This window comes from Paroedura picta, chromosome 3 (assembly GCF_049243985.1).
Source record: "Paroedura picta isolate Pp20150507F chromosome 3, Ppicta_v3.0, whole genome shotgun sequence".
Taxonomy (NCBI): Eukaryota; Metazoa; Chordata; class Lepidosauria; order Squamata; family Gekkonidae; genus Paroedura; species Paroedura picta.
In genome coordinates, this window is record NC_135371.1 from 4,297,176 (window position 1) to 4,318,935 (window position 21,760).

At 47.9% G+C, this 21,760-nt stretch overlaps 1 protein-coding gene across 1 annotated transcript; it reads left to right on the top strand.

Annotated features, from left to right (window-relative positions):
• Nucleotides 1–1,837: 1,837 nt before the first annotated feature.
• On the top strand, nucleotides 1,838–21,088 carry LOC143834132 (uncharacterized). The gene is given in 6 exon segments (XM_077330739.1): nucleotides 1,838–1,921; nucleotides 3,705–4,149; nucleotides 4,439–4,553; nucleotides 5,140–5,325; nucleotides 6,989–8,719; nucleotides 16,951–21,088. Coding segments are annotated over 5 exon segments (3,756 nt in total). The 5' UTR covers nucleotides 1,838–1,921; nucleotides 3,705–3,732; the 3' UTR covers nucleotides 18,258–21,088.
• The last annotated feature ends 672 nt before the right edge of the window (nucleotides 21,089–21,760 follow it).

A 21,760-nucleotide genomic window follows, 5' to 3' on the forward strand; every position in this document is an offset into this window, starting at 1 on the left:
GGCGTACTATTACCCACCTGGTACGGAGATGGAAAAGGAAATGGGAGGTGACTAAAGCAGATCATGACATCATACTGGAAGACTTCAACTACCCTCAACTTGACTGGGTAAACATGTGCTCAAGCCCTGCTGTAGAAGTGAGATTCCCAGACATCATAAAAGACAATTCACTGTGTTCGACTAAGACAGACCTGACCCCCAAAAGTCAGAAAACCAGAAGCCATCTAGTCCTTTGAGCAAAGGTCAGATGTAAAAATTTTATGGCTGTCATTTGCCCAGCCAGCCACCGTATGCATCAGCTAAGCATAAAGATTTGAGACAAGCCAGAAAAATAAAGAGAGGCAAAGTTTGACCCCGACTTCTGCTGCAAAGAGATTGCTGGCAATAAATAGAATGTTTGCAAAAGTAAAAGGGGCCTTTTCAAATGATTGTAAATATACTTTTGATACCCTACAATTTTATTGAGTGGTCCTGACCACCTGGCCCTGGCAACACTCCCAGGCCTCCAGGCTGGAATCTCGGGATGATCACCATCGGCAGCTTCCCTTCCGTCCGGGCCACTGGAGGCCAGGAGAACAAATAGGGATTTGGTGTCTGAGGTCCCCAATGGAGAATCAGCCTAGGTTGGGGCGTGATCGCAGAGCACCTGCGGGTGTCACAAATGCCATCTGGTGGGGTCCAGAAGAGAGCAGCTCAGCTGATGGCTCCCCGGCTTGCTGGCAACACATAAGAAGGAATTAACAGAATGTGGCCTTTAAAGACTTTTCTAAACAATTATAAGGAATGAGAACTAGTATGACGGGGGAGATGAAATTAGGCCGTCCTTTTCAGGCTTTTGGCCTCCTTCCCAAATTCACCCTTTCGGCTAAACGAAAGGCTTTGCACCATCTCACATCATCCAGGACTGTTTTGGCAAACTGCGCAGAAACAGTTCCCTGGCCAGTCATCTGAAGTGGATCCTGGGGGTAGGATGTGCAGGCATTGAGGTGGCCCTTAACAGGCTCCCTAACAACCCATAACAGGCTCCTGGAAGCTTCAAGAGAGGAACCAGATAAGCATACACAGCAGAAGTCCATCAGTGGCTCCTGTGGTCCTCCAGATGTTCATGGACTTCAAAGTGGCTCTCAGCCACAAGGTCTACATCAGGGGTAGTCAACCTGTGGTCCTCCAGATGTTCATGGACAACAATTCCAGTGAGCCCCTGCCAACAAATGCTGGCAGGGGCTGGTGGGAATTGTAGTCCATGAACATCTGGAAGACCATAGGTTGACTACCCCTGGTCTACATGGCACCCTCTGTCTGGGGCAGGGATGCTCTGTCTCCTTGGCACTTGGGGGTACTGGTGGGAAGGCACCTGAAGACCTGCCCCCCCTCCTGCTGACGGACCTCCTGGCCGCTGTGGGGCACAGAGACCTGGACTGCATGGGCCACTGGCCTGATCCAATGCCGCTTCTCGGAGGTAACCAGAAGGGAGCCTCTAGCTGGCCTTTTCTTTCGAGCAAGGGGGAACCCAGACTTTCCATGCCCTCCTGAGACCAGTGCCCTGAGATCTATGCGGCTGTGCTTCGGGTAGGTGCAAGGAGGGGAAAAACAGCTGCTTTCCTCCTTTTTTTTCAGTGTCGGACCCCCGGGAGCGCCACCCCGGGCCGCATTCCTCCAGAGCGGCCCCATTGCGCTGCCTAGGAGAGCCCGGCTGAAGTCCGTCGGGTGCGGCTCCTCCTAGAGACGGGAGGGGGTCTTTTCCCTTTCCCTGCAGTTCCGAGAGGGTTAAAGTGATAGAGACGGCGGCTAGAGAGGCAGGAGGATGTTGACTTCCTGTTCCGGCGGGGGGGGGAGATTCGTCTATTGAGTGGCGGAAGAGAGGCGGGCGGGCGCTGCAGGGCAGAGCGGAGCAGCCGGAGCCCGGGAGGCTTCCTCGGAAGTAAGTCGGGGAGGGAGGGGAGTTCATGGGGGGCTCAGGCCGAGAAGGGGGGTGGGGATGCGTCTGTCGCCTTCTCTGGTCTTTGTCCCTTGGGGGGGGATTTCAATCGTCTTTTAAAATGCGGTTTTATGGATGCCTGGTTCTTAATAGGGTTTGGTGGCCCTTGCGGGGCAGAAAAGACGCGATCTCTATTTTGTATCAGCCAACGGGGTCGCGGGGAGTCCGGGGCCTATTATGCACACAGTAGATAATGCACTTTAGAAGTAGATTTTCCTGTTCTGCGCAGGAAAATCCAGCTGCCAAAGCACATTGAAAGTGCATTATCCTATGCATTATCCTATGCGTGCGGAAGAGCCAGTTGTGGCGCAGAGTGGTAAGGCAGCAGACATGCAGTCTGAAGCTCTGCCCATGAGGCTGGGAGTTCAATCCCAGCAGCCGGCTCAAGGTTGACTCAGCCTTCCATCCTTCCGAGGTCGGTAAAATGAGGACCCAGCTTGCTGGGGGGTAAACGGTAATGACTGGGGAAGGCACTGGCAAACCACCCCATATTGAGTCTGCCATGAAAACGCTGGAGGGCGTCACCCCAAGGGCCAGACATGACCCGGTGCTTGCACAGGGGAGACCTTTACTTTTATGCGTGCAGAATGAGTGCAGGAAAGGAGTCCCAGGTGTGATCTTAGGGAAGGAATCATCTGTTGATCAGCTGCCCCACAAGCCACACATTTTGGGCAGTGTTCACCCCTCCCTCCATCTGCCATTTCCATGGGCGTTCATCTCGCCTCCACCCCACACTCCTGTTTCTTCCAGCAGCCCCCCCCCCCAGTCCTCCTGGAGAAGGTGGAGGCCCCTCTGCAGCGCTCAGAAGGTGAAAGGGACAGAGCTGTTTACTAGAGAGCCAGCGTGGTGTAGTAGTTAATCTTGGGTTGGATTCCCCACTCCTCCACAGGCAGCCAGCTGGGCTAGTCAGTTCTCATAGGGCTGTTCTCACAGAGCAGCTCTCTCAGAGCTCTCTAAGCCCCACCTAGCTCACAGTGGGTCTGTTGTGGTGGGAGGAAGGAAAAGCTGTTTGGAAGCCAGTTTGGGATTCTTTGGGGTAGTGGAAAGTGAGGCATAAAAAAGCCCAATCTTATCTGAGCCTCCAGGGGAGGGCGGTATATAAATATAAATAAGTAATAAATAAATCTCTGTCCCTTCCCCCTTGCAGAAAAGAGTAACAGCCAGATCTACACTGGTCCCCTAATTTTTTATGTGTCTCACAATGATCCTCAAAGGGATGCTTTTAACTCCCTCAAATCTTGTGCCAAATGACGTCAGATCCATCACCTTGGACTGAACCGGTAAAAACACGCATCCAGTATTATGGGGAACATGGTCAAAACAACCAGCATCTGAGGTTTAGCTCCTCATGAATTCCTCATGAATTATTTTATGCAAATGAAACCATGGATCCTAGCATAGTCCATAAGCAGCACCACAAAAATCACCCACCCATCTCTTTGTGGGGCCGGCACAGCACAAAAATATAATTCCAAAGCATGGATCAGGGTGGATCCTCATGATGTCTGTCTGGTCACTCCAACCTCAGTTGGATCCACGCACATCTCCCAATAACCTTTCCCAGAGGCTCAGTGCAAATATTAAATTGCATGGGGGGAAAGAGGGAGAGCTGTGGCAGTCCTTGGGCTAATGACAATGGGGCAGAGCACACATCCTTGGTTGCTTTCTTCGGAGACCTTTAGTTTTTGTCTGCCTTTTTGATATCTTTCCCTCTCCCTCTCCATAGCCACGTGAGACAGTGCAAGTGTAAGGCGATGGGAGACCCAGAAGGACCTGGAATTAGCCAGAGAGCAAGGAAAGGACCCCATCTCACCCCGGCAAGGAGTGATATTCAGTCCTGGGGAAGAGCTGCTCCAGAAATCCTGGCTCAGGAGACAATAACCAGAGATGTGCACAGTCAACGCTTCCGGCAGTTCCGCTACCATGAGGCTGATGGGCCCCGAGAGGTTTGCAGCCGGCTCCACGGACTTTGCAACCGCTGGCTGGAGCCAGAGAGGCACACCAAGCAGCAGATCCTGGACCTGGTGATCCTGGAGCAGTTCCTGGCCCTCCTGCCCAGGGAGATGCAGGGCTGGGTGAGAGGATGCGGGCCGGAGAGCAGCTCCCAGGCGGTGGCCCTGGCCGAAGGCTTCCTCCTGAGCCAGGCAGAGGAGAAGAGGCAGGCGGACCAGGTGAGGGGGTTTCCTTCGTTCACTTCAAGCAGAGACCTTATCCTAAGGCTTCCCTGCCAAATATTTCTACCTCTGAAATCTTAGAAAGCTTTTTTCTGATGCTGAGGGCTGTTCATAGATGGAATATGTTGCCTCGGTGGTTCCTTCATTGGAAATGTTGAGGACGAGACTGGACGAGCAGCTGTCTGGAGTATGTGTGTTTTTAAGTCTCCGAGAAGGTCGGGGGCTGAACTGGATGCCCCTCTGTGATCATTCTGATTCTGACCCATCCGTCTTGTTTCTGCTTCAGGTGTGGGGACCATTTGTGAAGATGGAAGCAAAGTTCACTGAGGAGGAAGGAGCTCCAAGGAAGGACTGGCAGAGGGCACAGGCCCAGGAGAGTCCCCAAGAGGCCTTCTCATGGGGTAAGGGTGTCCCGGTGGGGTTGGGCAGCCAGTGAAGTTGCTAAGTAGAAGGTTCAGGTGAGGAAGAAAAGGAAATAATTCTGCACAGGACAGAATGGACTGGTGGCCTTCATTGCTATCAGATGTCATTATGGCCACTCACACTTAAGGGGGACTAGACAGATTCAAGGAGGACAACTCTGTTCTTATTCTTATAAATTAAAATATTTGAGAGGGGCGGTCTATAAACAAAGACCACCACTGTAGAGTAGTGGTTACGAGCAGCGGCTTCTTACTTGGTGAGCTGTGTTTGATTCCTCACACCTCCACATGCAGCCAGCTGGATGACTTTCGGCTCCTCACAGCCCTGATAGAGTTGTTCTGACTGAGCAGGAATATCAGGGCTCCCTCACCCTCACCTACTTCACAGGGTGCCTGTTGTGGGGAGAGGAAAGGGAAGATGATCGTAAGAAAGACACTTTGAGACTCCTTCAAGCCAGGTAAAGCAGGGTATATAAACCAGTTCTTCTAATCTAAATAAAATATATCACTCACCTCCCTTCCTTTGAGGCTAACATTGTTTCTTCCAATTTTCTCTCCCTTCCAGGCAGTGCAGAGAGGCCGTTGAGCCATCGTCCTTGCAGAGGTGTAGAAACAGCTTGTGTGCTTCCAGTTTTCTTTGAGGAAGTGGCGGTGCATTTTACGGAGGCGGAGTGGGCCCTGCTGGATCCAGCCCAAAGAGCTCTCTACAGGGAAGTCATGCTGGAGAACTATGGGAGCGTGGCCCTTCTGGGTAGGTTCTTGTTTTTCATAGGATACAAGTATCAAACAATTCAACAATAAGTTGTTTTGAGGCCCACCCTGGGATACTCAGCCCCGCTGGAGGCTCCCGGACTGGATGTGGGAGTGAAAGCAGAGTTCAGGCTTGTTGGGAGGAGTGACCCAAGCCTTTCGTCTGGTCCAGGGGTAACTGAGGGCTGTGTTGGGACTATCATCCAAGCCAGGACCTGAGGCCAAAGCAGGACTGAGAGGGTCTCAGAAAGACTCTGGAAGGGTCCAGATACTAATTTCTCATTTCCCAACCTTTATAATACATCCCTTCATTTGGACAGACTTCTCCTCTGAACCATAATCTGGAATGGATACATATCCCTTTTAATGTTTGGGTTTGGGGCTTTGACCCTGACCAAATCTCCATCTTTCTGGTATAATGTGACAGCAATGTTAGAATTAACTCTTCCCATAGCCCTCACGCTCTCGCTAAGCCTAAAGACTCCCCAACCCTAACCCTCAGATTTACCCTAATATAGGTCCATGTTTTGACATATTTTTGAGTTTTAAAATAATGTCAGAAATATGTATACATCCTTGGCCTTTCCTAACCATGACACTAAGTGTTCTCTTGCCCTAATGTTCCTGCTAAGCCTAAAATCTCCCCATCCCAAACCATACCTAAGCTAATTGAGAGCCATTTTGGTGTAGTGGTTAGGAGTGCGGACTTCTAATCTGGCATGCCGGGTTCGATTCTGCGCTCTCCCACATGCAACCAGCTGGGGGACTTTGGGCTCGCCACGGCACTGAGAAAGCTGTTCTGACCGGGCAGTGATATCAGGGCTCTCTCAGCCTCACCCACACCACAGGGTGTCTGTTGTGGGGAGAGGAATGGGAAGGTGGCTGTAAGCCGCTTGGAGACTCCTTCGGGTAGGGAAAAGTGGCATATAAGAACCAACTTCTTCTTCTAACTATAGCTAAGCTAACCCTAAAATTATCCTAAATATAAACCCCTATTTCTTTACATATTTTTCCGTTTCGTGTAATAGAGGATTGTGGGGGGGAGTCCTGTGGGGGCCCGATTGGATGTTGATGGTGGTCTCTGGCCTCAACCAAATGACTGGTGGGAGAGCTTAGGGAGCTCTGTGGGGCTCCCACTTCAGCCAGCAATTCACCTCACCAGGCTGGACCCAGGGCCGAAAAGGCCCTTGCTCTGGTCGAGGCCCAGGGCACCTCTCTGGGGCCAGGAATCATCAGCCAGTTGGTATTTGCTGAGCCAAGAGCTGTTTGGGGGACGTATTCAGAGAGGCGGTCCCAGATCACGTAAGACCTTAAAGGTTACGACCAACACTAAAACCTGATCCGGAATTCAATCGGCAGCTAGTGCAGGTGTTGGAGAACTGGTCGTATGAGTGCTCTCCAGAGGGTCCTTGATAGGATCTATGCAGCTGTGTTCTGGACAGGGGTAAGGGAAGGCCTGCATAGATCGAGTTACAGTAATCTAACCTGGAAGGGACTGTCGCATGGATCAGTGTGGTTAGGTGTTTCAGGGCCAGGTAGGGTGCTAGTAGTTTCGTCTAGCCCAGATGGAAGAAAGCCTGGCGTGCTACTTTTAACGACTTCGATTCAGATGCCAATCAGACCTCCTTGCATGGGAGCTAATGGGATCTCTGTCTGTATTTCAGCAGGGGATCATCTGGAGAATGAGGAGGGCAATGAATTGCATCATCTGTCACCAGACAAACTCAAGAATGGAGATTTGAGAGGAAAAATCCAGAATCAAGGTGGGCCCAAGATGGAGAAGAAAAGTCACATGGTTCAGAATGATGAACTCAATCCTTGTCAAAGAGGAGATTTTTGTAAAGGAATTCTTGAGATGGAGAAAACATACAAGTGCTTGGAGTGTGGGACCAATTTCTCAGATCAATCCCAATATCATATGCATTTGAGAGTGCATACTGGAAGGAGAGCTCAACAATACCCGGATTGTAGGAAGAGCTTCAGCTGTAGATCACTCTTCCTTGAGCACCAAAGAACCCACGGAGAGGAGAAACGTTTTGAATGCTCAGAATGCGGGAAGAAATTCAGTCGGAATGTCAGCCTTCAGTTGCATTGTAGAACCCACACAGGGGAGAAACCTTTTGAATGTATGGAGTGTGGGAAGAAATTCAGTCGGAGTGAGAACCTTCAGATGCATCAAAGAACCCATACAGGTGAGAAACCATTTGAATGCTCGGAGTGTGGAAAGAAATTCAGTCAGATAGGCCATCTTCAAGTGCATCAAAGAACCCACACAGGGGAGAAACCTTTTGAATGCTCAGAGTGCGGAAAGAAATTCAGTCGGAGTGGCCATCTCCAGATGCATCAAAGAACCCACACAGGTGAGAAACCTTTCGAATGCACAGACTGTGGAAAGAAATTCAGTCATAGTATCACTCTTCAGATGCATCAAAGAACCCACACAGGGGAGAAACCTTTTGAGTGCTCAGAGTGTGGAAAGAGATTCAATCAAAGTGGCCATCTTCAGAAGCATCAAAGAACCCACACACAGGAGAAACCTTTTGAATGCTCAGTGTGTGGAAAGAAATTCAAGTCAAGTGACAATCTTCAGGGGCATGAAAGAACCCACACAGGGGAGAAACCTTTTGAGTGCTCAGAGTGTGGAAAGAGATTCTATCAATGTAGTAAACTTCAGCTGCATAAAAGAAACCACACAGGGGAGAAACCTTTTGAATGCTCAGTGTGTGGAAAGAAATTCAATTGGAGTGGCAGTCTTCAGCAACATCAAAGAATCCACACAGGGGAGAAACCTTTTGAATGCTCAGAATGTGGAATGAAATTCAGTCAGACTGGCCATCTTCAGATGCATCAAAGAACACACACAGGGGAGAAACCTTTTGAATGCTCAGTGTGTGGAAAGAAATTCAGTCATAATATCACACTTCAGAAGCATCAAAGAACACACACAGAGGAGAAACCTTTTGAATGCTCAGAATGTGGAAAGAAATTCAAGTTAAGTGACATACTGCAGCGGCATGAGAGAACCCACACAGGGGAGAAACCTTTTGAGTGCTCAGAGTGTGGAAAGAGATTCAATCAGAGAGGAAATCTTCTGAAGCATCAAAGAACTCACACAGAGGAGAAACCTTTTGAATGCTCAGAGTGTGGAAAGAAATTCAAGTCAAGTGACAATCTTCAGCAGCATGAAGGAATCCACACAGGAGAGAAACCTTTTCAGTGCTCAGAGTGTGGAAAGAGATTCCGTCACAGTGGTTATTTTCAGTTGCACCAAAGAACCCACACAGGGGAGAAACCTTTTGAATGTTCAGAGTGTGGAAGGAAATTCAACCAGAGTGGCAATCTTTATCGGCATCAGAGAACCCACACAAGGAAGAAACCTTTTGAATGATCAGAATGTGAATAGTACTTCTCAAATAAACGTTATCTTGTTAAATAGCAACAGATACATTCAGGAGGAATCCTTCAGAATGCTTACAGTTTAGAAAGAACTTCACTTAGAGATTCCATCTTAAACAGCATGACATAATCCTTGTGAGTCCAAAGTGTATGAGTTATCATCGTGTGACAAATGATGAACTTGTATTTTACATCTTAAAGACAACCACAGACTCCACAAACCATTGAAACCTCATAAATGTTTGGAAAGAGCTTGGATTTATGATTAAAGATTTTTTTTAATGTAGTAATTAAAATATGGAATTTACTGCAAGTGGAAGTAGTGAAGTACACAGCCTTAAAAGGGGATTGTCCAAAAGGTGCTGTTAATGAAATCTATCACTGACTACTAATCATGGTGACTGAGGGGAACCTCCCTATGCAAAGGCACTTATCTGAATCCTACAGCCAGGAAGCAACCTCAGGAGAAGGCCTCGGCCTCCATGCCCTGTTGGACCTCTGGAGGAACTGGTTGGCCACTGTATGTGACAGGGATGCTGGAGTAGATAGATGACTGGTGTGATCCAGCAGGGCGTTTCTTACGTTCTTGTTGTCATAGTGTAAACACAGAAAGAAAACAAAATTCCAGACTGTTGATTTGTTTAAGATAGTTGAAACCAGCTTGATAGATTTAGCCTTGAAGCTGGAAGAGATGACCAAGATATGAAAAAGAGCGCATGCTGAATTAAATTATGTTTCATGACTATTATCTAACCTACCTATTTGCTGTAAAATGAAATGCAAGTACCACGTCGGATCAATGTAATTGTATGTTTAAGGAAGGGAATAAAACAACACAAGCAAACTTTTTTTCTTTGGGTTGGTGGCTTTTCTCCTGGAGGAAAGCCAGTCCCCCCTTTATTGCAAAAAAGAAGCCTTCTCAACTTTTTTACCATTGAGAAACCCCTGAACTACTCCCCAGACTTCAAGAACCCCTGGACACGGTGCGATCAGGCAGAATAAGGTTAGGAAGCATAGCTGTGTACACACCCTCCCTTTCTCACCCCCTCCAGGCCCATCATTGGCCATTTTGGGAGTGGGGGAGCAGGTCAGCAGGTCAAATTTGCAAATTTAAAAAAGATATAGAACATTAATTAACTCGTACCCATTTGGGAAACCCTTCCAGGGCCATCAAGAAACCTCAGGGTTTCCCAAAACCTTGACTGAGAAAGGCTGTAATAGGGGCTTGACCTTAAGAGCCTGAAATAAGTCAATGTGCCTTGAGAATAAAGGAGAAAAAAGAATTGGTTTTTATACCATGCTTGTCTCTGCCAGGAGTAGTCTCAAAGCAGCTTCCAATCGCCTTGCCTTCCTCTCCCCACAACAGGCACCCTGTGAGATAGGTGGGGCTGAGAGCTCTGACAGAAGTGCTCTGTGAGAACAGCTCTATCTGTGACTAGCCCGAGGTCACCCAGCTAGCTGCAGATGGAGGAGAATCTAACCCGGCTCAGCAGATTAGAAGCTGCCACTCTTAACACTAGGTAAAGGTAAAGGTATCCCCTGTGCAAGCACCGAGTTATGTCTGACCCTTGGGGTGACACCCTCTAGCGTTTTCATGGCAGACTCAATACGGGGTGGTTTGCCAGTGCCTTCCCCAGTCATTACTGTTTACCCCCCAGCAAGCTGGGTACTCATTTTACCGACCTCGGAAGGATGGAAGGCTGAGTCAACCTTGAGCCGGCTGCTGGGATTGAACTCCCAGCCTCATGGGCAGAGCTTTCAGACTGCATGACTGCTGCCTTACCACTCTGTGCCACAAGAGGCTCTTACTCTTAACACTACAACAAGACTAATTTTCAAAACCCTTTTTTTATTTCCCAAAGGGAGTCCCTGTAGCCTTTCTAGATAGAATGATGAAAGTAAAGCAAAATGTTATTTTCATTTCACTCATAAAGAAAATGCTATAACGAATGTTTAGGCTTGTAGAAACATTGAGTTGGGAGGTTTTATGGTTAGGATATTAAGTAAAGAATACAACCGAACTCTTTTCCTTTAGAGTTGTCCGATGTATCCTATGCTACTTATAACCTGCTTTGCCATGCGTACCTGTAGTAACTTACAGTCATACACAGATCCTGAAGCTATGCTTGGGTCTGCTAGACGTGCATGTCTGGGCCCTCAAAGCCCCGTATTCCTCATTTTGCCCTGCATTTCTCTCTGGGCCCCATTGACTTGCGGTGTAAAAAGCTACAGCATTTGTGTGTTTATGGCAGATTGCATTGTACAGATACCTTAGCTGTGTTATGTCGTTAGTTTATAAAATGTAAGGGGGAATAGAAAATAAATTTATTGTTCCTGTATTGGAAAAGTCCATGCAGTTCTGAAGAAGAAGAGTTGGGTTTTGTAGTGTGTGTGTGTGTGTGTCTGGCACCACCGTCCACTCTCAGCCTCCCAAACCATTTCCTGAGAAGGCGGAGCAACGCTGGACCCCCCCAGGAGCCCCCCCCCCGGCCTTGTTACTCCGAAGGAGCCCCCTTGAGCAGCGCGGGGCATCGCCGAGGACAGCCCGGCTGAAGTCCGTCTGGTCGGGCCGTGAAGAGGCGAGGCGAGGAGCCCTTTGTCCCTCCGCTGCAGCCACGAGAGGGTTAAAGGCACAGAGCCCGTGGCTAGAGAGGCGCGACGGCTGCAGGGAAAGAGTCGCAGCCGCGGCAGCTTTACTCGTGAGTCAAACGTCGGGATGCGTGTCAATGCGGGTTGCAATGCGAGATGGGAGGAGTGCTTTTGGTGTTACGTGTTTTCCGTGTGTGTGTGTGTGTGTGTGTGTGTGTGTGGGTTTAAATGCTCTCCAAAGGCATTTAAATGATGCCTTTTAAAATTTGGGAGGTCCATTGTGGGGGCAGGAAGGCACCTGTGGGACCCCCGAAGTCCCATTCTGGATCTGATGAGCTTCTTCAGGTGCGTGGAAGCGGACTTCCCCAATCACTACCTGGAGAGTCAAGATCAAGGGTAGTCAAACTGTGGCCCTCCAGATGCCCATGGACTACAATTCCCAGGAGCCCCTGCCAGCAATGCAAGATGTCAAGATGCAATGTCAAGATGCAGAAGCCCCTGAGGGAGAAGGATGGCTAAGGCTGGATTCCTCCAGTTGGCTTCCTGGCAGGTCTTCCCCCACCTGCTAACTCCCTATTGGGAAGGCTTGAGGCAGGGGTAATCAAACTGCGGCCCTCCAGATGTCCATGGACTACAATTCCCAGGAGCCCCTGCCAGCGAATGCTGGCAGGGGCTTCTGGGAATTGTAGTCCATGGACATTTGGAGGGCCGCAGTTTGACTACCCCTGGCTTGAGGGATTCCCTTTCGATGTATCTGAAGGATGTGGGCAGACCCAGAACGAAACGTCGTTGGTCTGAAGGGTGCCTCTGGACGCCAGCTTCAGACCAACGTAGGTATCTGATTTTGTCAAGAGGGTCAAGCTACAACAGATAGATGTAGTCGTTAAGAATGGCAGCTCCTAATCTGGCCAGCTGGGTTTGGTTTCCCCCTCCTCCACACGCAACTTTGGGGTAGTCACAGTCCTGTTAGAGCTACTCTCACCGCTGTTCTCACAGAGCTCTCGTCACCTCACCTATCTCACAAGGTGGGGAAAGGAAGGGAAGGCTTGGGAATCCTTCAGGTAGTGATAAGCAAGGTCTAAAAGCCAACTCTCCTTCTAAATAAAATAACAAATATTGACATTGTATAGTGCACAGAAAGGTATCCCCTGTGCAAGCACCGAGTCATGTCTGACCCTTGGGGTGACGCCCTCCAGCGTTTTCATGGCAGACTCAATACGGGGTGGTTTGCCAGTGCCTTCCCCAGTCATTACCGTTTACCCCCCAGCAAGCTGGGTACTCATTTTACCGACCTCGGAAGGATGGAAGGCTGAGTCAACCTTGAGCCGGCTGCTGGGATTGAACTCCCAGCCTCATGGGCAAAGCTTTCAGACGGCTGCCTTACCACTCTGCGCCACAAGAGGCTCTTATAGTGCACATATGTAATGTTAAAACCAATCCATGTCTGGATATCAGACGGTACCATTCAGAAGCATTCCGAGTGGATGAGCATGTCCTACGAACAACATGAAACTAGATGTGTTCAAGCACTACGGCCTTACTCATTGGTCCAAAATGCATTAAGGATATAGAAAAATGCAGATTATTTTTCACAACCAAGTGTTGTTTCTCTGAAATTGGAAAAAAGGGGGGAAATGTTACAATTTAAATTGATATTATTATACTAATTTTTTAAAAACTGATATAAGAATTAGAACACAGTAACGCACCTGAATCTACACACACACACTCACAAACACACCATCCCAGCAGCCCACCTACCGTTAAATGAAGAAGCTTCCAGAGGAGAACTGGATAAACATCCAGAGCTGAGGTCTGTGAGTAGCTCTTAGCCATAAGGTTTAGGAGGAACACTGTCTGGAGCAGTGAAGCTCTCTTTTTCCCCCTGGAGAGTAAAAGTCAATTTTAGATATAAACAGATCTTGGATTGCTTGATTTTTTTTAAACTCCTTCAAATCTGCTGAGAAATCATGCCAGATCCAACACCATAGACTGAACCGTAAAATTAACCAGAACTTGTACTTTGTAGAACAATAATAGTAAAAAAACAAGGATCTCAGACATAGATGAATTTGTATGATTTTTCTTATGCTAAAATAACAAATTTGCCTCTCCCTCTTCATAGGCACATGAGAAAGGACATTTTCCTACAGTTTGACGTGAGGAAGGCGATGGAAGAGCAGGACCCAGAAGGACCTGGAATTACCCAGAACACAAAGAAAAGCCACACTGAGAAAGCTGCTGAATCCTGGGAAAGAGCTGCTCCAGAGATCCTGGCTCAGGAAAGAATGACCACAGATATGCACAGACAATGTTTCCGGCACTTCCGCTACCAAGAGGCTGCTGGGCCCCGAGAGGTTTGCAGCTGGCTCCACAGACTCTGCAGCCGCTGGCTGAAGCCGAGGAGGCACACGAAGCAGCAGATCCTGGACTTGGTGATCCTGGAGCAGTTCCTGGCCCTCCTGCCCCAGGAGATGCAGGGCTGGGTGAGAGGATGCGGGCCGGAGAGCAGCTCCCAGGCGGTGGCCCTGGCCGAAGGGTTCCTCCTGAGCCAGGCAGAGGAGAAGAGGCAGGTGGACCAGGTGAGGGGCTTTCCTTCAAACAATGACCTTATCCTAAGGCTTCCCTGTCAGATATTTCTACCTCTGGAAAATTCATTAGACTGTGAAGAAAGCCCACCCAGATTCTTGCCCTGGGGTTGAAGCTATTCTGGACGAAGCAGTGATGAGAAATCTGGCAGCGGGACAGGATATGTCTCCTCTGCCTGTTCCCTTCCTTCTCTTACCTGGCTCTCTTGCTGTTGTTTCAGATATGGGGATCATCTGTAAAAATGGAAGTAAAGTTCCCTGAGGTAGAAGGACTTCCCTCGGAGGACTGGCAGGCTCAGGAGCGTGCCCAAGAGACCCTCTTTCATGGTAAGGGTGACTTGTGCCTAGGTGGGTTTGGGATACATAGTGGAATTGATAAGCAGCAGGTTCAGGTTAGGGGGGGGGGAATTCTGCAGGAGGTACAGAAAGTTGGTTCTTATATGCCGCTTTTCTCTACCTGAAAGAGTCTCAAAGTGGCTCACAATCCCCTTCCCTTTCCTCTCCCCACAACAGACACCCTATGAGGTGGGTGAGGCTGAGAGAGCCCTGAGATTACTGAAGAATAAGAGTTTGTTCTTCTATGCCGCTTTTCTCTACCCGAAGGAGGCTCAAAGCGGCTTACAGTCGCCTTCCCTTTGCCCACCAGAGACACCCTGTGAGGTGGGTGAGGCTGAAAGAGCCCTGATATCACTGCTCAGTCAGAACAGCTTTATCAGTGCTGTGGCTAGCCCAAGGTCTCCCAGCTGGCTGCATGAGGGGGAGCGGGGAATCAAACCTGGCTCGCCAGATTAGAAGCCTCTGCTCTTATCGAGTACACTAAGTGATGTCGTACTCATTGCTAGTGGAGGTCCTGATGGCCACTCACTATGAAGAGGGACCAAAAAGATTCAGGGAGGGAAACTCCATTCTTATTCATGTTTACGAAAAATCCATACGTCACCTTCCTTTCCTCTTAAGAACTCAGGTTGGCTCAGACATGAAAAAGCAGACAGATCCAGACACAGCTATTTGCCCTGGTGAATACATGGAACCTGGAGCCACATACCTCTGAAAGGCATCCAGCTGTGGCGTCATTCTTATGCACAATCCCTTTCCTCCCAGCAGCCCAGATACAAGGGGGTGGGAGGGGCAGTCTGCAGCAGAGATGCTGTCCTTCTTCAGAGCTCTGGAGTTCACAGGACAGGTTTCAAGTCTCCCAGAAGTCAGAAACATCTTGGCAGGGTTTATAACCCCTGGAGGCTCATGGGTCCCTGCTGCTTCTCTTCCAGCTCTCCCACAAATGAATATAAACCATTATACATTTGGTTGAGTGTACACAGGGCGCGGTTTCACCCCTTGGGAGCAGGGCTAGAAGAAGCAGTGCTCAGAGACCAAAGAAAACAGGAAGTCGAGCCTAACACCCTTTCTTCCCATCTTCTCTCCCTTGCAGGCAGTGAAGAGACACTGTTGAACCGTCGCCCTGGCAGAGACGTGGAAACGGCTGTGGTACTTCCAGTCCAGGTAGGAGTGATCAGTAGGGGATGGCCTCAAGGGGGCTTTTGTTCTTGTAGCTGTCATTAAGAAGTCTGCATTTGAGAGGGGGTGAACACCTCTCCTTTTACCAGTCCCTAGCTCTCCATCCTGAACCCTCCTGGAATGACCCCCTTCCAGAGTGGCGTTTTTGCCTGGTGTCATCTCTGATGAGAGAATCTGCTTTCTCTTTCAGTCTCCGGTTTCCTTTGAGGAGGTGGCCGTGGATTTCACGGAGGCGGAGTGGGCCCTGCTGGATTTGGGCCAAAGAGCTCTCTACAGAGAAGTCATGCTGGAGAACTACAGGAGTGTGGCCTTTCTCAGTAAGTATGGTTTGCTTCTTTTTCATAGCACACTTGAATCGAACTCTTACACAGCAGTATGTTGTTTTGAGACCGACCCAGCTGGGATCTCCTGGACTTGACGTGGCAGCAACAGCAGAGTTCAGCATGGCTGGGTGGGGTGACCCAGGCCTCCTGTTTGGTCCAGGAGTAACAGGCCAATGCTGGGACCGTCATGTGAGCCAGTGAAACCAAGGCAGACCTGAGATGTCCTCAGAAAGATTCTTGAAGCTGCCAGATCATAATTTCTCAGTTGCCAGCCTTTCTAACACACCCCTCCCCCTGGACAGGACTATGGTCAGATCCACTCTGACCATGATCTGGCATGGATCTGTCCCACTTATGCTGTCCAGGACTGTGGGCTTTAATCCGGATCAGGTCTCTATTCTTAGAATCATAGAAGAATAGAGTTGAAAGGGACCTCCTGAGTCATCTAGTCCGACCCCCTGCACTGTGCAGGACACTCACACACCTATTGCCCCTCCACTGTCGCCTGCTACCCCTTTAAGCCTTCACAGAATCAGCCTATCCGGCAGATGGTTATCCAGCCTCTGTTTAAAAATCTCCAAAGATGGAGAACCCACCACCTCCCGAGCAAGCCTGTTCCACTGAGAAACCGCTCTGTCAGGAACTTCCTTTGGATGTTTAGATGGAATTCTTTTTTAATTAATTTCATCCCATTGGTTCTGGTTCGTCCCTCCGGGGCAAGAGAGAACAACTCTGCTCCATCCTCTATGGTTACTAGATCCCCTCTCAGTCATCTCCTCTCCAGGCTAAACAGACCAAGCTCCTCCAACCTTCCCTCATGCCTTGTTCTCCAAATCCCTCACCATGGCTCATAGGATCTCTGTCTCTTTCTTCCAGCAGGGGATCATCAGGGGGATGAGGAGGAAGAGGAACTGCATCATTTGTCGCCAGGCGAAGTCAAGACTGAAGACTTGAGGAGAAATATTAGGAATCAAGGTGGGCCTAAGAGGCAGAACAAGAGCCTTCCCAAAAAAACAGGCCTTGTTCAAAAACAAAGGATTCCTTCAGGAGAGATGCTTTTTATCTGCTCAGAGAGTGGAATGACAGCCTCTGAGGGAACAAAGGATACTGCAAATTCTCCAACGCATAATATAATGAAAGCACATAAATGCTTTCCACATGGAAAGTACTTCAGACACAGATTACTGATCCTTGATGACCAAAGAGTCCATGAAGGGAACAAACGTTTGGAGTGCTCAGTGTGCAGAAAGAAATTCAGTTGCAGTTCTTCTTTTCAGCGGCATCAAAGAACCCACACTGGGGAGAAACCTTTTGAATGCTCAGAGTGTGGAAAGAAATTCAGTTGTAATTCTTATCTACAGAGGCATCAAAGAAGCCACACAGAGGAGAAACCTTTTGAGTGCTCAGTGTGTGGAAGGAAATGCAGTTGTTGTTCTGATCTTGAGCGGCATCAAAGATCCCATACAGGGGAGAAACCTTTTGAGTGCTCTGAGTGTGGAAAGAAATTCAATCAACGGTATAACCTACAGGTGCATCAAAGAAGCCACACAGAGGAGAAACTTTTTGACTGCTCGGAGTGTGGAAAGAAATTCAGTTGCAGGTCTTCTTTTCAGCAGCATCAAAGAACCCACACAGGGGAGAAACTTTTTGAGTGCTCAGTGTGCCAGAAGAAATTCAATCGAAGTTCTAATCTTCATGATCATCAAAGAACCCACACAGGGGAGAAACCTTTTGAATGCTCAGTGTGTGGAAAGAAATTCAGTTGTAATTCTGGTCTTCAGCAGCATCAGAGAGCCCATACAGGGGAGAAACCTTTTGAGTGCTCAGTGTGCGGAAAGAAATTTAGTCACAGTTCTACTTGCCGACTGCATCAGAGAACCCACACAGGGGAGAAACCTTTTGAATGCTCAGTGTGTGGAAATAAATTCAGTCGCAGTTCTAATCTCCAGCAGCATGAAAGAATCCACACAGGGGAGAAACCTTTTGAGTGTTCAGAGTGTGGAAAGAAATTCAGTTGTAATTCTTATCTTCAGGTGCATCAAAGAACCCACACAGGGGAGCAACCTTTTGAGTGCTCAGCGTGTGGAAAGAAATTTGATCGCAGTTCTAATCTTCAGCAGCACGAAAGAATCCACAGAGGGGAGAAACCTTTTGAATGCTCAATATGCGGAAAGAAATTTGGTCAGAGCAATGTTCTTCTCCAGCATCTAAGTACCCACACAGGGGAGAAACCATTTCAGTGCTCAGTGTGTAGAAAGAAATTCACGCAGTGTGGTAATCTTAAGCAACATCAGAGAATACACACAGGGGAGAAACCTTTCAAGTGCTCGCAGTGTGGAAAGCGCTTCATCTGGAATAGCAGTCTCCACATGCATCAGAGAACCCACACAGGGGGAAATCCTTTGAATGCTCAGAGTGTGAAAAATGTTTCTCAAACATTACCTTGTGAAGCACCAATGAATTCACTCAGAGAGGCAGTCTTTATTGGCATCAAAGAACCCATGCAGGGAAAAACCTTTTGAACGATCAGAATGTGAATAATGCTTCTAAAAAATAATTGTCCTGACAGTCTGACTCTCAGAGGACATGCAGGTGACTGAGATCCATGGGTGGCAACTAAGGGTTCATGGGGGGGCGAAACACGATATTAGTGTTTGTATGCCAATGTGAGGAGTTTCTGAGCCTAGATGGAGGAGCTGGAGTAGAATCATAGAACGATGGAAGGGGTCAGACAGGCCATCTAGTTCACCCTCCTGCTCAATGCAGGATCAGCCTCGAGCATCCAGGAGAAGTACCTGTCCAACTGCTGCTTGAAGACCGCCAGTGAGGGGGAGCTCCCCACCTCCTTAGGCAGCCTATTCCACTGCTGAACTAATCTGACTGAATTTCTTTTCCTGATATCTCCACGAAGTTTAAACCCAGTACTGCGGGTCCTCTCCTCTGCTGCCAACAGGAACAGTATCTGGATTAGATGTAGAGTTTAGATGTAGCAGGTTTCTCAGAAGCACCATGGAACGAATGGGTGGTAGAAAAATAATACCGATAAGAAACTGCAGCTCCATTCAGTTTCCCGTGGAGACAATGAGGATTCATTATTCCAGGCTGCTGCTTTGTTTAAGCTAGTTGAAACCAGCTTTATAGATTTAGCCTTGGAGGTGGAAGTGAGAACCAAGACATGAAAAAGAGCGCATGCTGAAGGGAATTATAATGCTTCATGACTATTATCTAACCCACCTACTTGCTGTATAATGAAATGCGAGTGCTACGTGGGATCAATGTTTAAGACAGTCTGAGAAAGAATACGTAGGCATGTGCCTGTGATCCTGGGAATAAAACAACATAGATAAACTTAACTTTTATGTTGGTGTTTTTCTCCTGGAGGAAAGGCTTCTCAATTTTTTTTCCCCTTCTCAACTTTTTTTACCCTTGAGAAACCCCTGAACTATTTCTCAGGCTTCAAGAACCCTTGGAAGTGGCGTGAATGTCTAGAGCAGGGGTAGTCAAACTGTGAATGCTGGCAGGGGCTTCTGGGAATTGTAGTCCATGGACATCTGGAGGGCCGCAGTTTGACTACCCCTGCTCTAGAGTAAGGTTGGGAAGCATAGCTGTGTACACACCCTCCCTTTCCCACCCCCATCATTGGCCATTTGGGGAGGGGGGAAGCAGGTCAACAGAGGCATATTGCCTGATAAATTTTTAACAAATTTTTAAAAAATATATAGAAGATTAATTAACTCCCACTCACTTGGGAAACCCAGGTCCTCAAGAAACCTCAGGGTTTCAAGAAGCCCTGGTTGAGAAAGGCGGCAATAAAGGCTGACCTTCCTTATTTCACCATATTTCTTTTCTTATTGTGTGCCGGACTAATTTATAGACACGAGATGTATAAGCTCTACAGACAGGATAGGAAGGGACAGGTTGGTGGTGGTGTTGTACATCACAGGGCATGGAATCAAGCGACAAAACATCTGGGCACAAATGATGTAAATGGAAATACTGGTCCTGAAAGGTCCTGAAGGGTTACTGGTGGCATCACCCACCTGATATTGAGATGGAGAAGGAAATAAGAGAGGTTACTAGAGAAGGTCATGATGTTATACTGGGGGACTTCAGCTACCCTCACGTTGGCTCGGTAAACATGTGCTCAAGCCCTGCTGTAGAAATGAGATTCTTAGACGTCATCAAAGACAATGCACTGTGTTAGACTAAGACAGGCCCGTTCCCACAGAAATCAGAAAACCAGAACCCATCTTGTCCTTTGAGCAAAAGTCAGATGTAAAATGTTCTGACGTTTGACCAGCCAGCCAGTGTAGATCCAAGAGGAGCCAGAAAGAGAGACAGAGAGAATGTTTGCTCTTGACTTTTGCCATAAAGACGCTTCTGCCAATAAACAGAATGCTTGCAAAAGTAAAAGGGGGCTTTTGGAATCTGAGATTGGTTTTGAGAATTATCTTCAATATTCTTTTGATACAATAGATTTTATTAAGTCCCTTTTTAAGAGATGGACAAGAAAGAGAAAGGGAGCATTCCTCTAGTCTAGCCCATTGCAGTAAATTATATATCAGCTCAGTGGTATTGTTCTAATAGTCATGCAAGTTTATGCAATTGTACTTAATGATTTATACCCTGCTTTTCTTTACCTGAAGGAGTCTCAAAGCATCTTCCAATCACCTTCCCTTCCTCTCTCCACAACAGGCACCCTGTGAGGTAGGTGGGGCTGAGAGCTCTGACAGAAGTGCTCTGTGAGAACAGCTTCTGAAAGGGCTGTAACTAGCTCAGGGTCACCCAGCTAGCTGCAGGTGGAGGAGTGGGGAATCAAACCCAGCTTGGCAGATTAGAAGCGGCCACTCTTACCACTACAACAAGGTCAGGGGAAAGATTAAGACTAATTTTCAAAACCATTTTTTTAAATTTCCCAAAGGGAAGCCCCATAGCCTTTCTGGATAGAAATGATGAAAGTTAAATAAAATCTTTTAATTTGTCATAAAGAAGTTTTTATAATGAATGTTTAGGCTTGTAGAAACATTTCTCATAACAGCTGAAGGTTGGAATAAAGTTAAGTGGGAAGTTTTATGGTTAGAATTGGATGGGATTTTAAAGAATACAACAGACCTCTTTTACTTTAGAGTTGTCTGATGTATGCTATGCTGCTTCACATGCCTTGCCATGTGTACATATAGTGACATATTTTCCTACATAGATCCTGAAGCTATGTGTTGCCCTGTACATACTGATTCATCCAGGCTTGGGCCTGCTAGATGTACATGCCTGGGCCCTAGTGGTCAAAACCATGGATTTGCCATGCATTTCTTTCATGGCTTCATGTACTTGCTGAGTAAAAAGCTAAAGCATTTTCGTGTTTATGGTGTGTTGTACTTTATGGTGTATTGTACTTTAGTTGTATTATATTTATTAAAATTAATGGCGGCTATAAATGGGTTAATTGCTTTCCCTGTGTAGACCTGGGCTGTGGCCTCGTTTGGGATACTCTGTACAGTTCTGAAGAAGAGTTGGGTGTTATACCCCGCTTTTCACTACCTGAAGGTGTCTCTAAGCGGTTTACAATTGCCTTCCTTTCCTCTTCCCACAGCAGACACCCTGTGAGGTAGATGGGGCTGAGACAGCTCTGGCAGCTCTGTGAGAGCAGCTCTAACAGGGCTGTGACTAGCCCAGGGTCACCCAGCTGTCCGCATGTGGAGAAGGAGTGGGGAATCATTCCTGGTTTGCCAGATTAGAGGTCACTGCTCTTAACCACTACAACAAGCTGATCACTGTATCTCAAAAAAGCATGTTGGAGAATGGGTGGGGCAGAATACAGAAAAGGACAGCTAACATTATTAAGGGCTTGGAGAACAGTGAGGTCTGCTTGAAAACAGAGAGTGAGCAGTGCAGTTGAATAGCAGAGAGTTTGGGCTTCTCTCGTACAGGTTCCCACTCAAGGAGTACCAGTTTTTTGTGCCTATTTGGGGGGGGGGGGATTCCCACGCATCACAGATATGTTCTTTTGGGGGAAATATGCAACAGC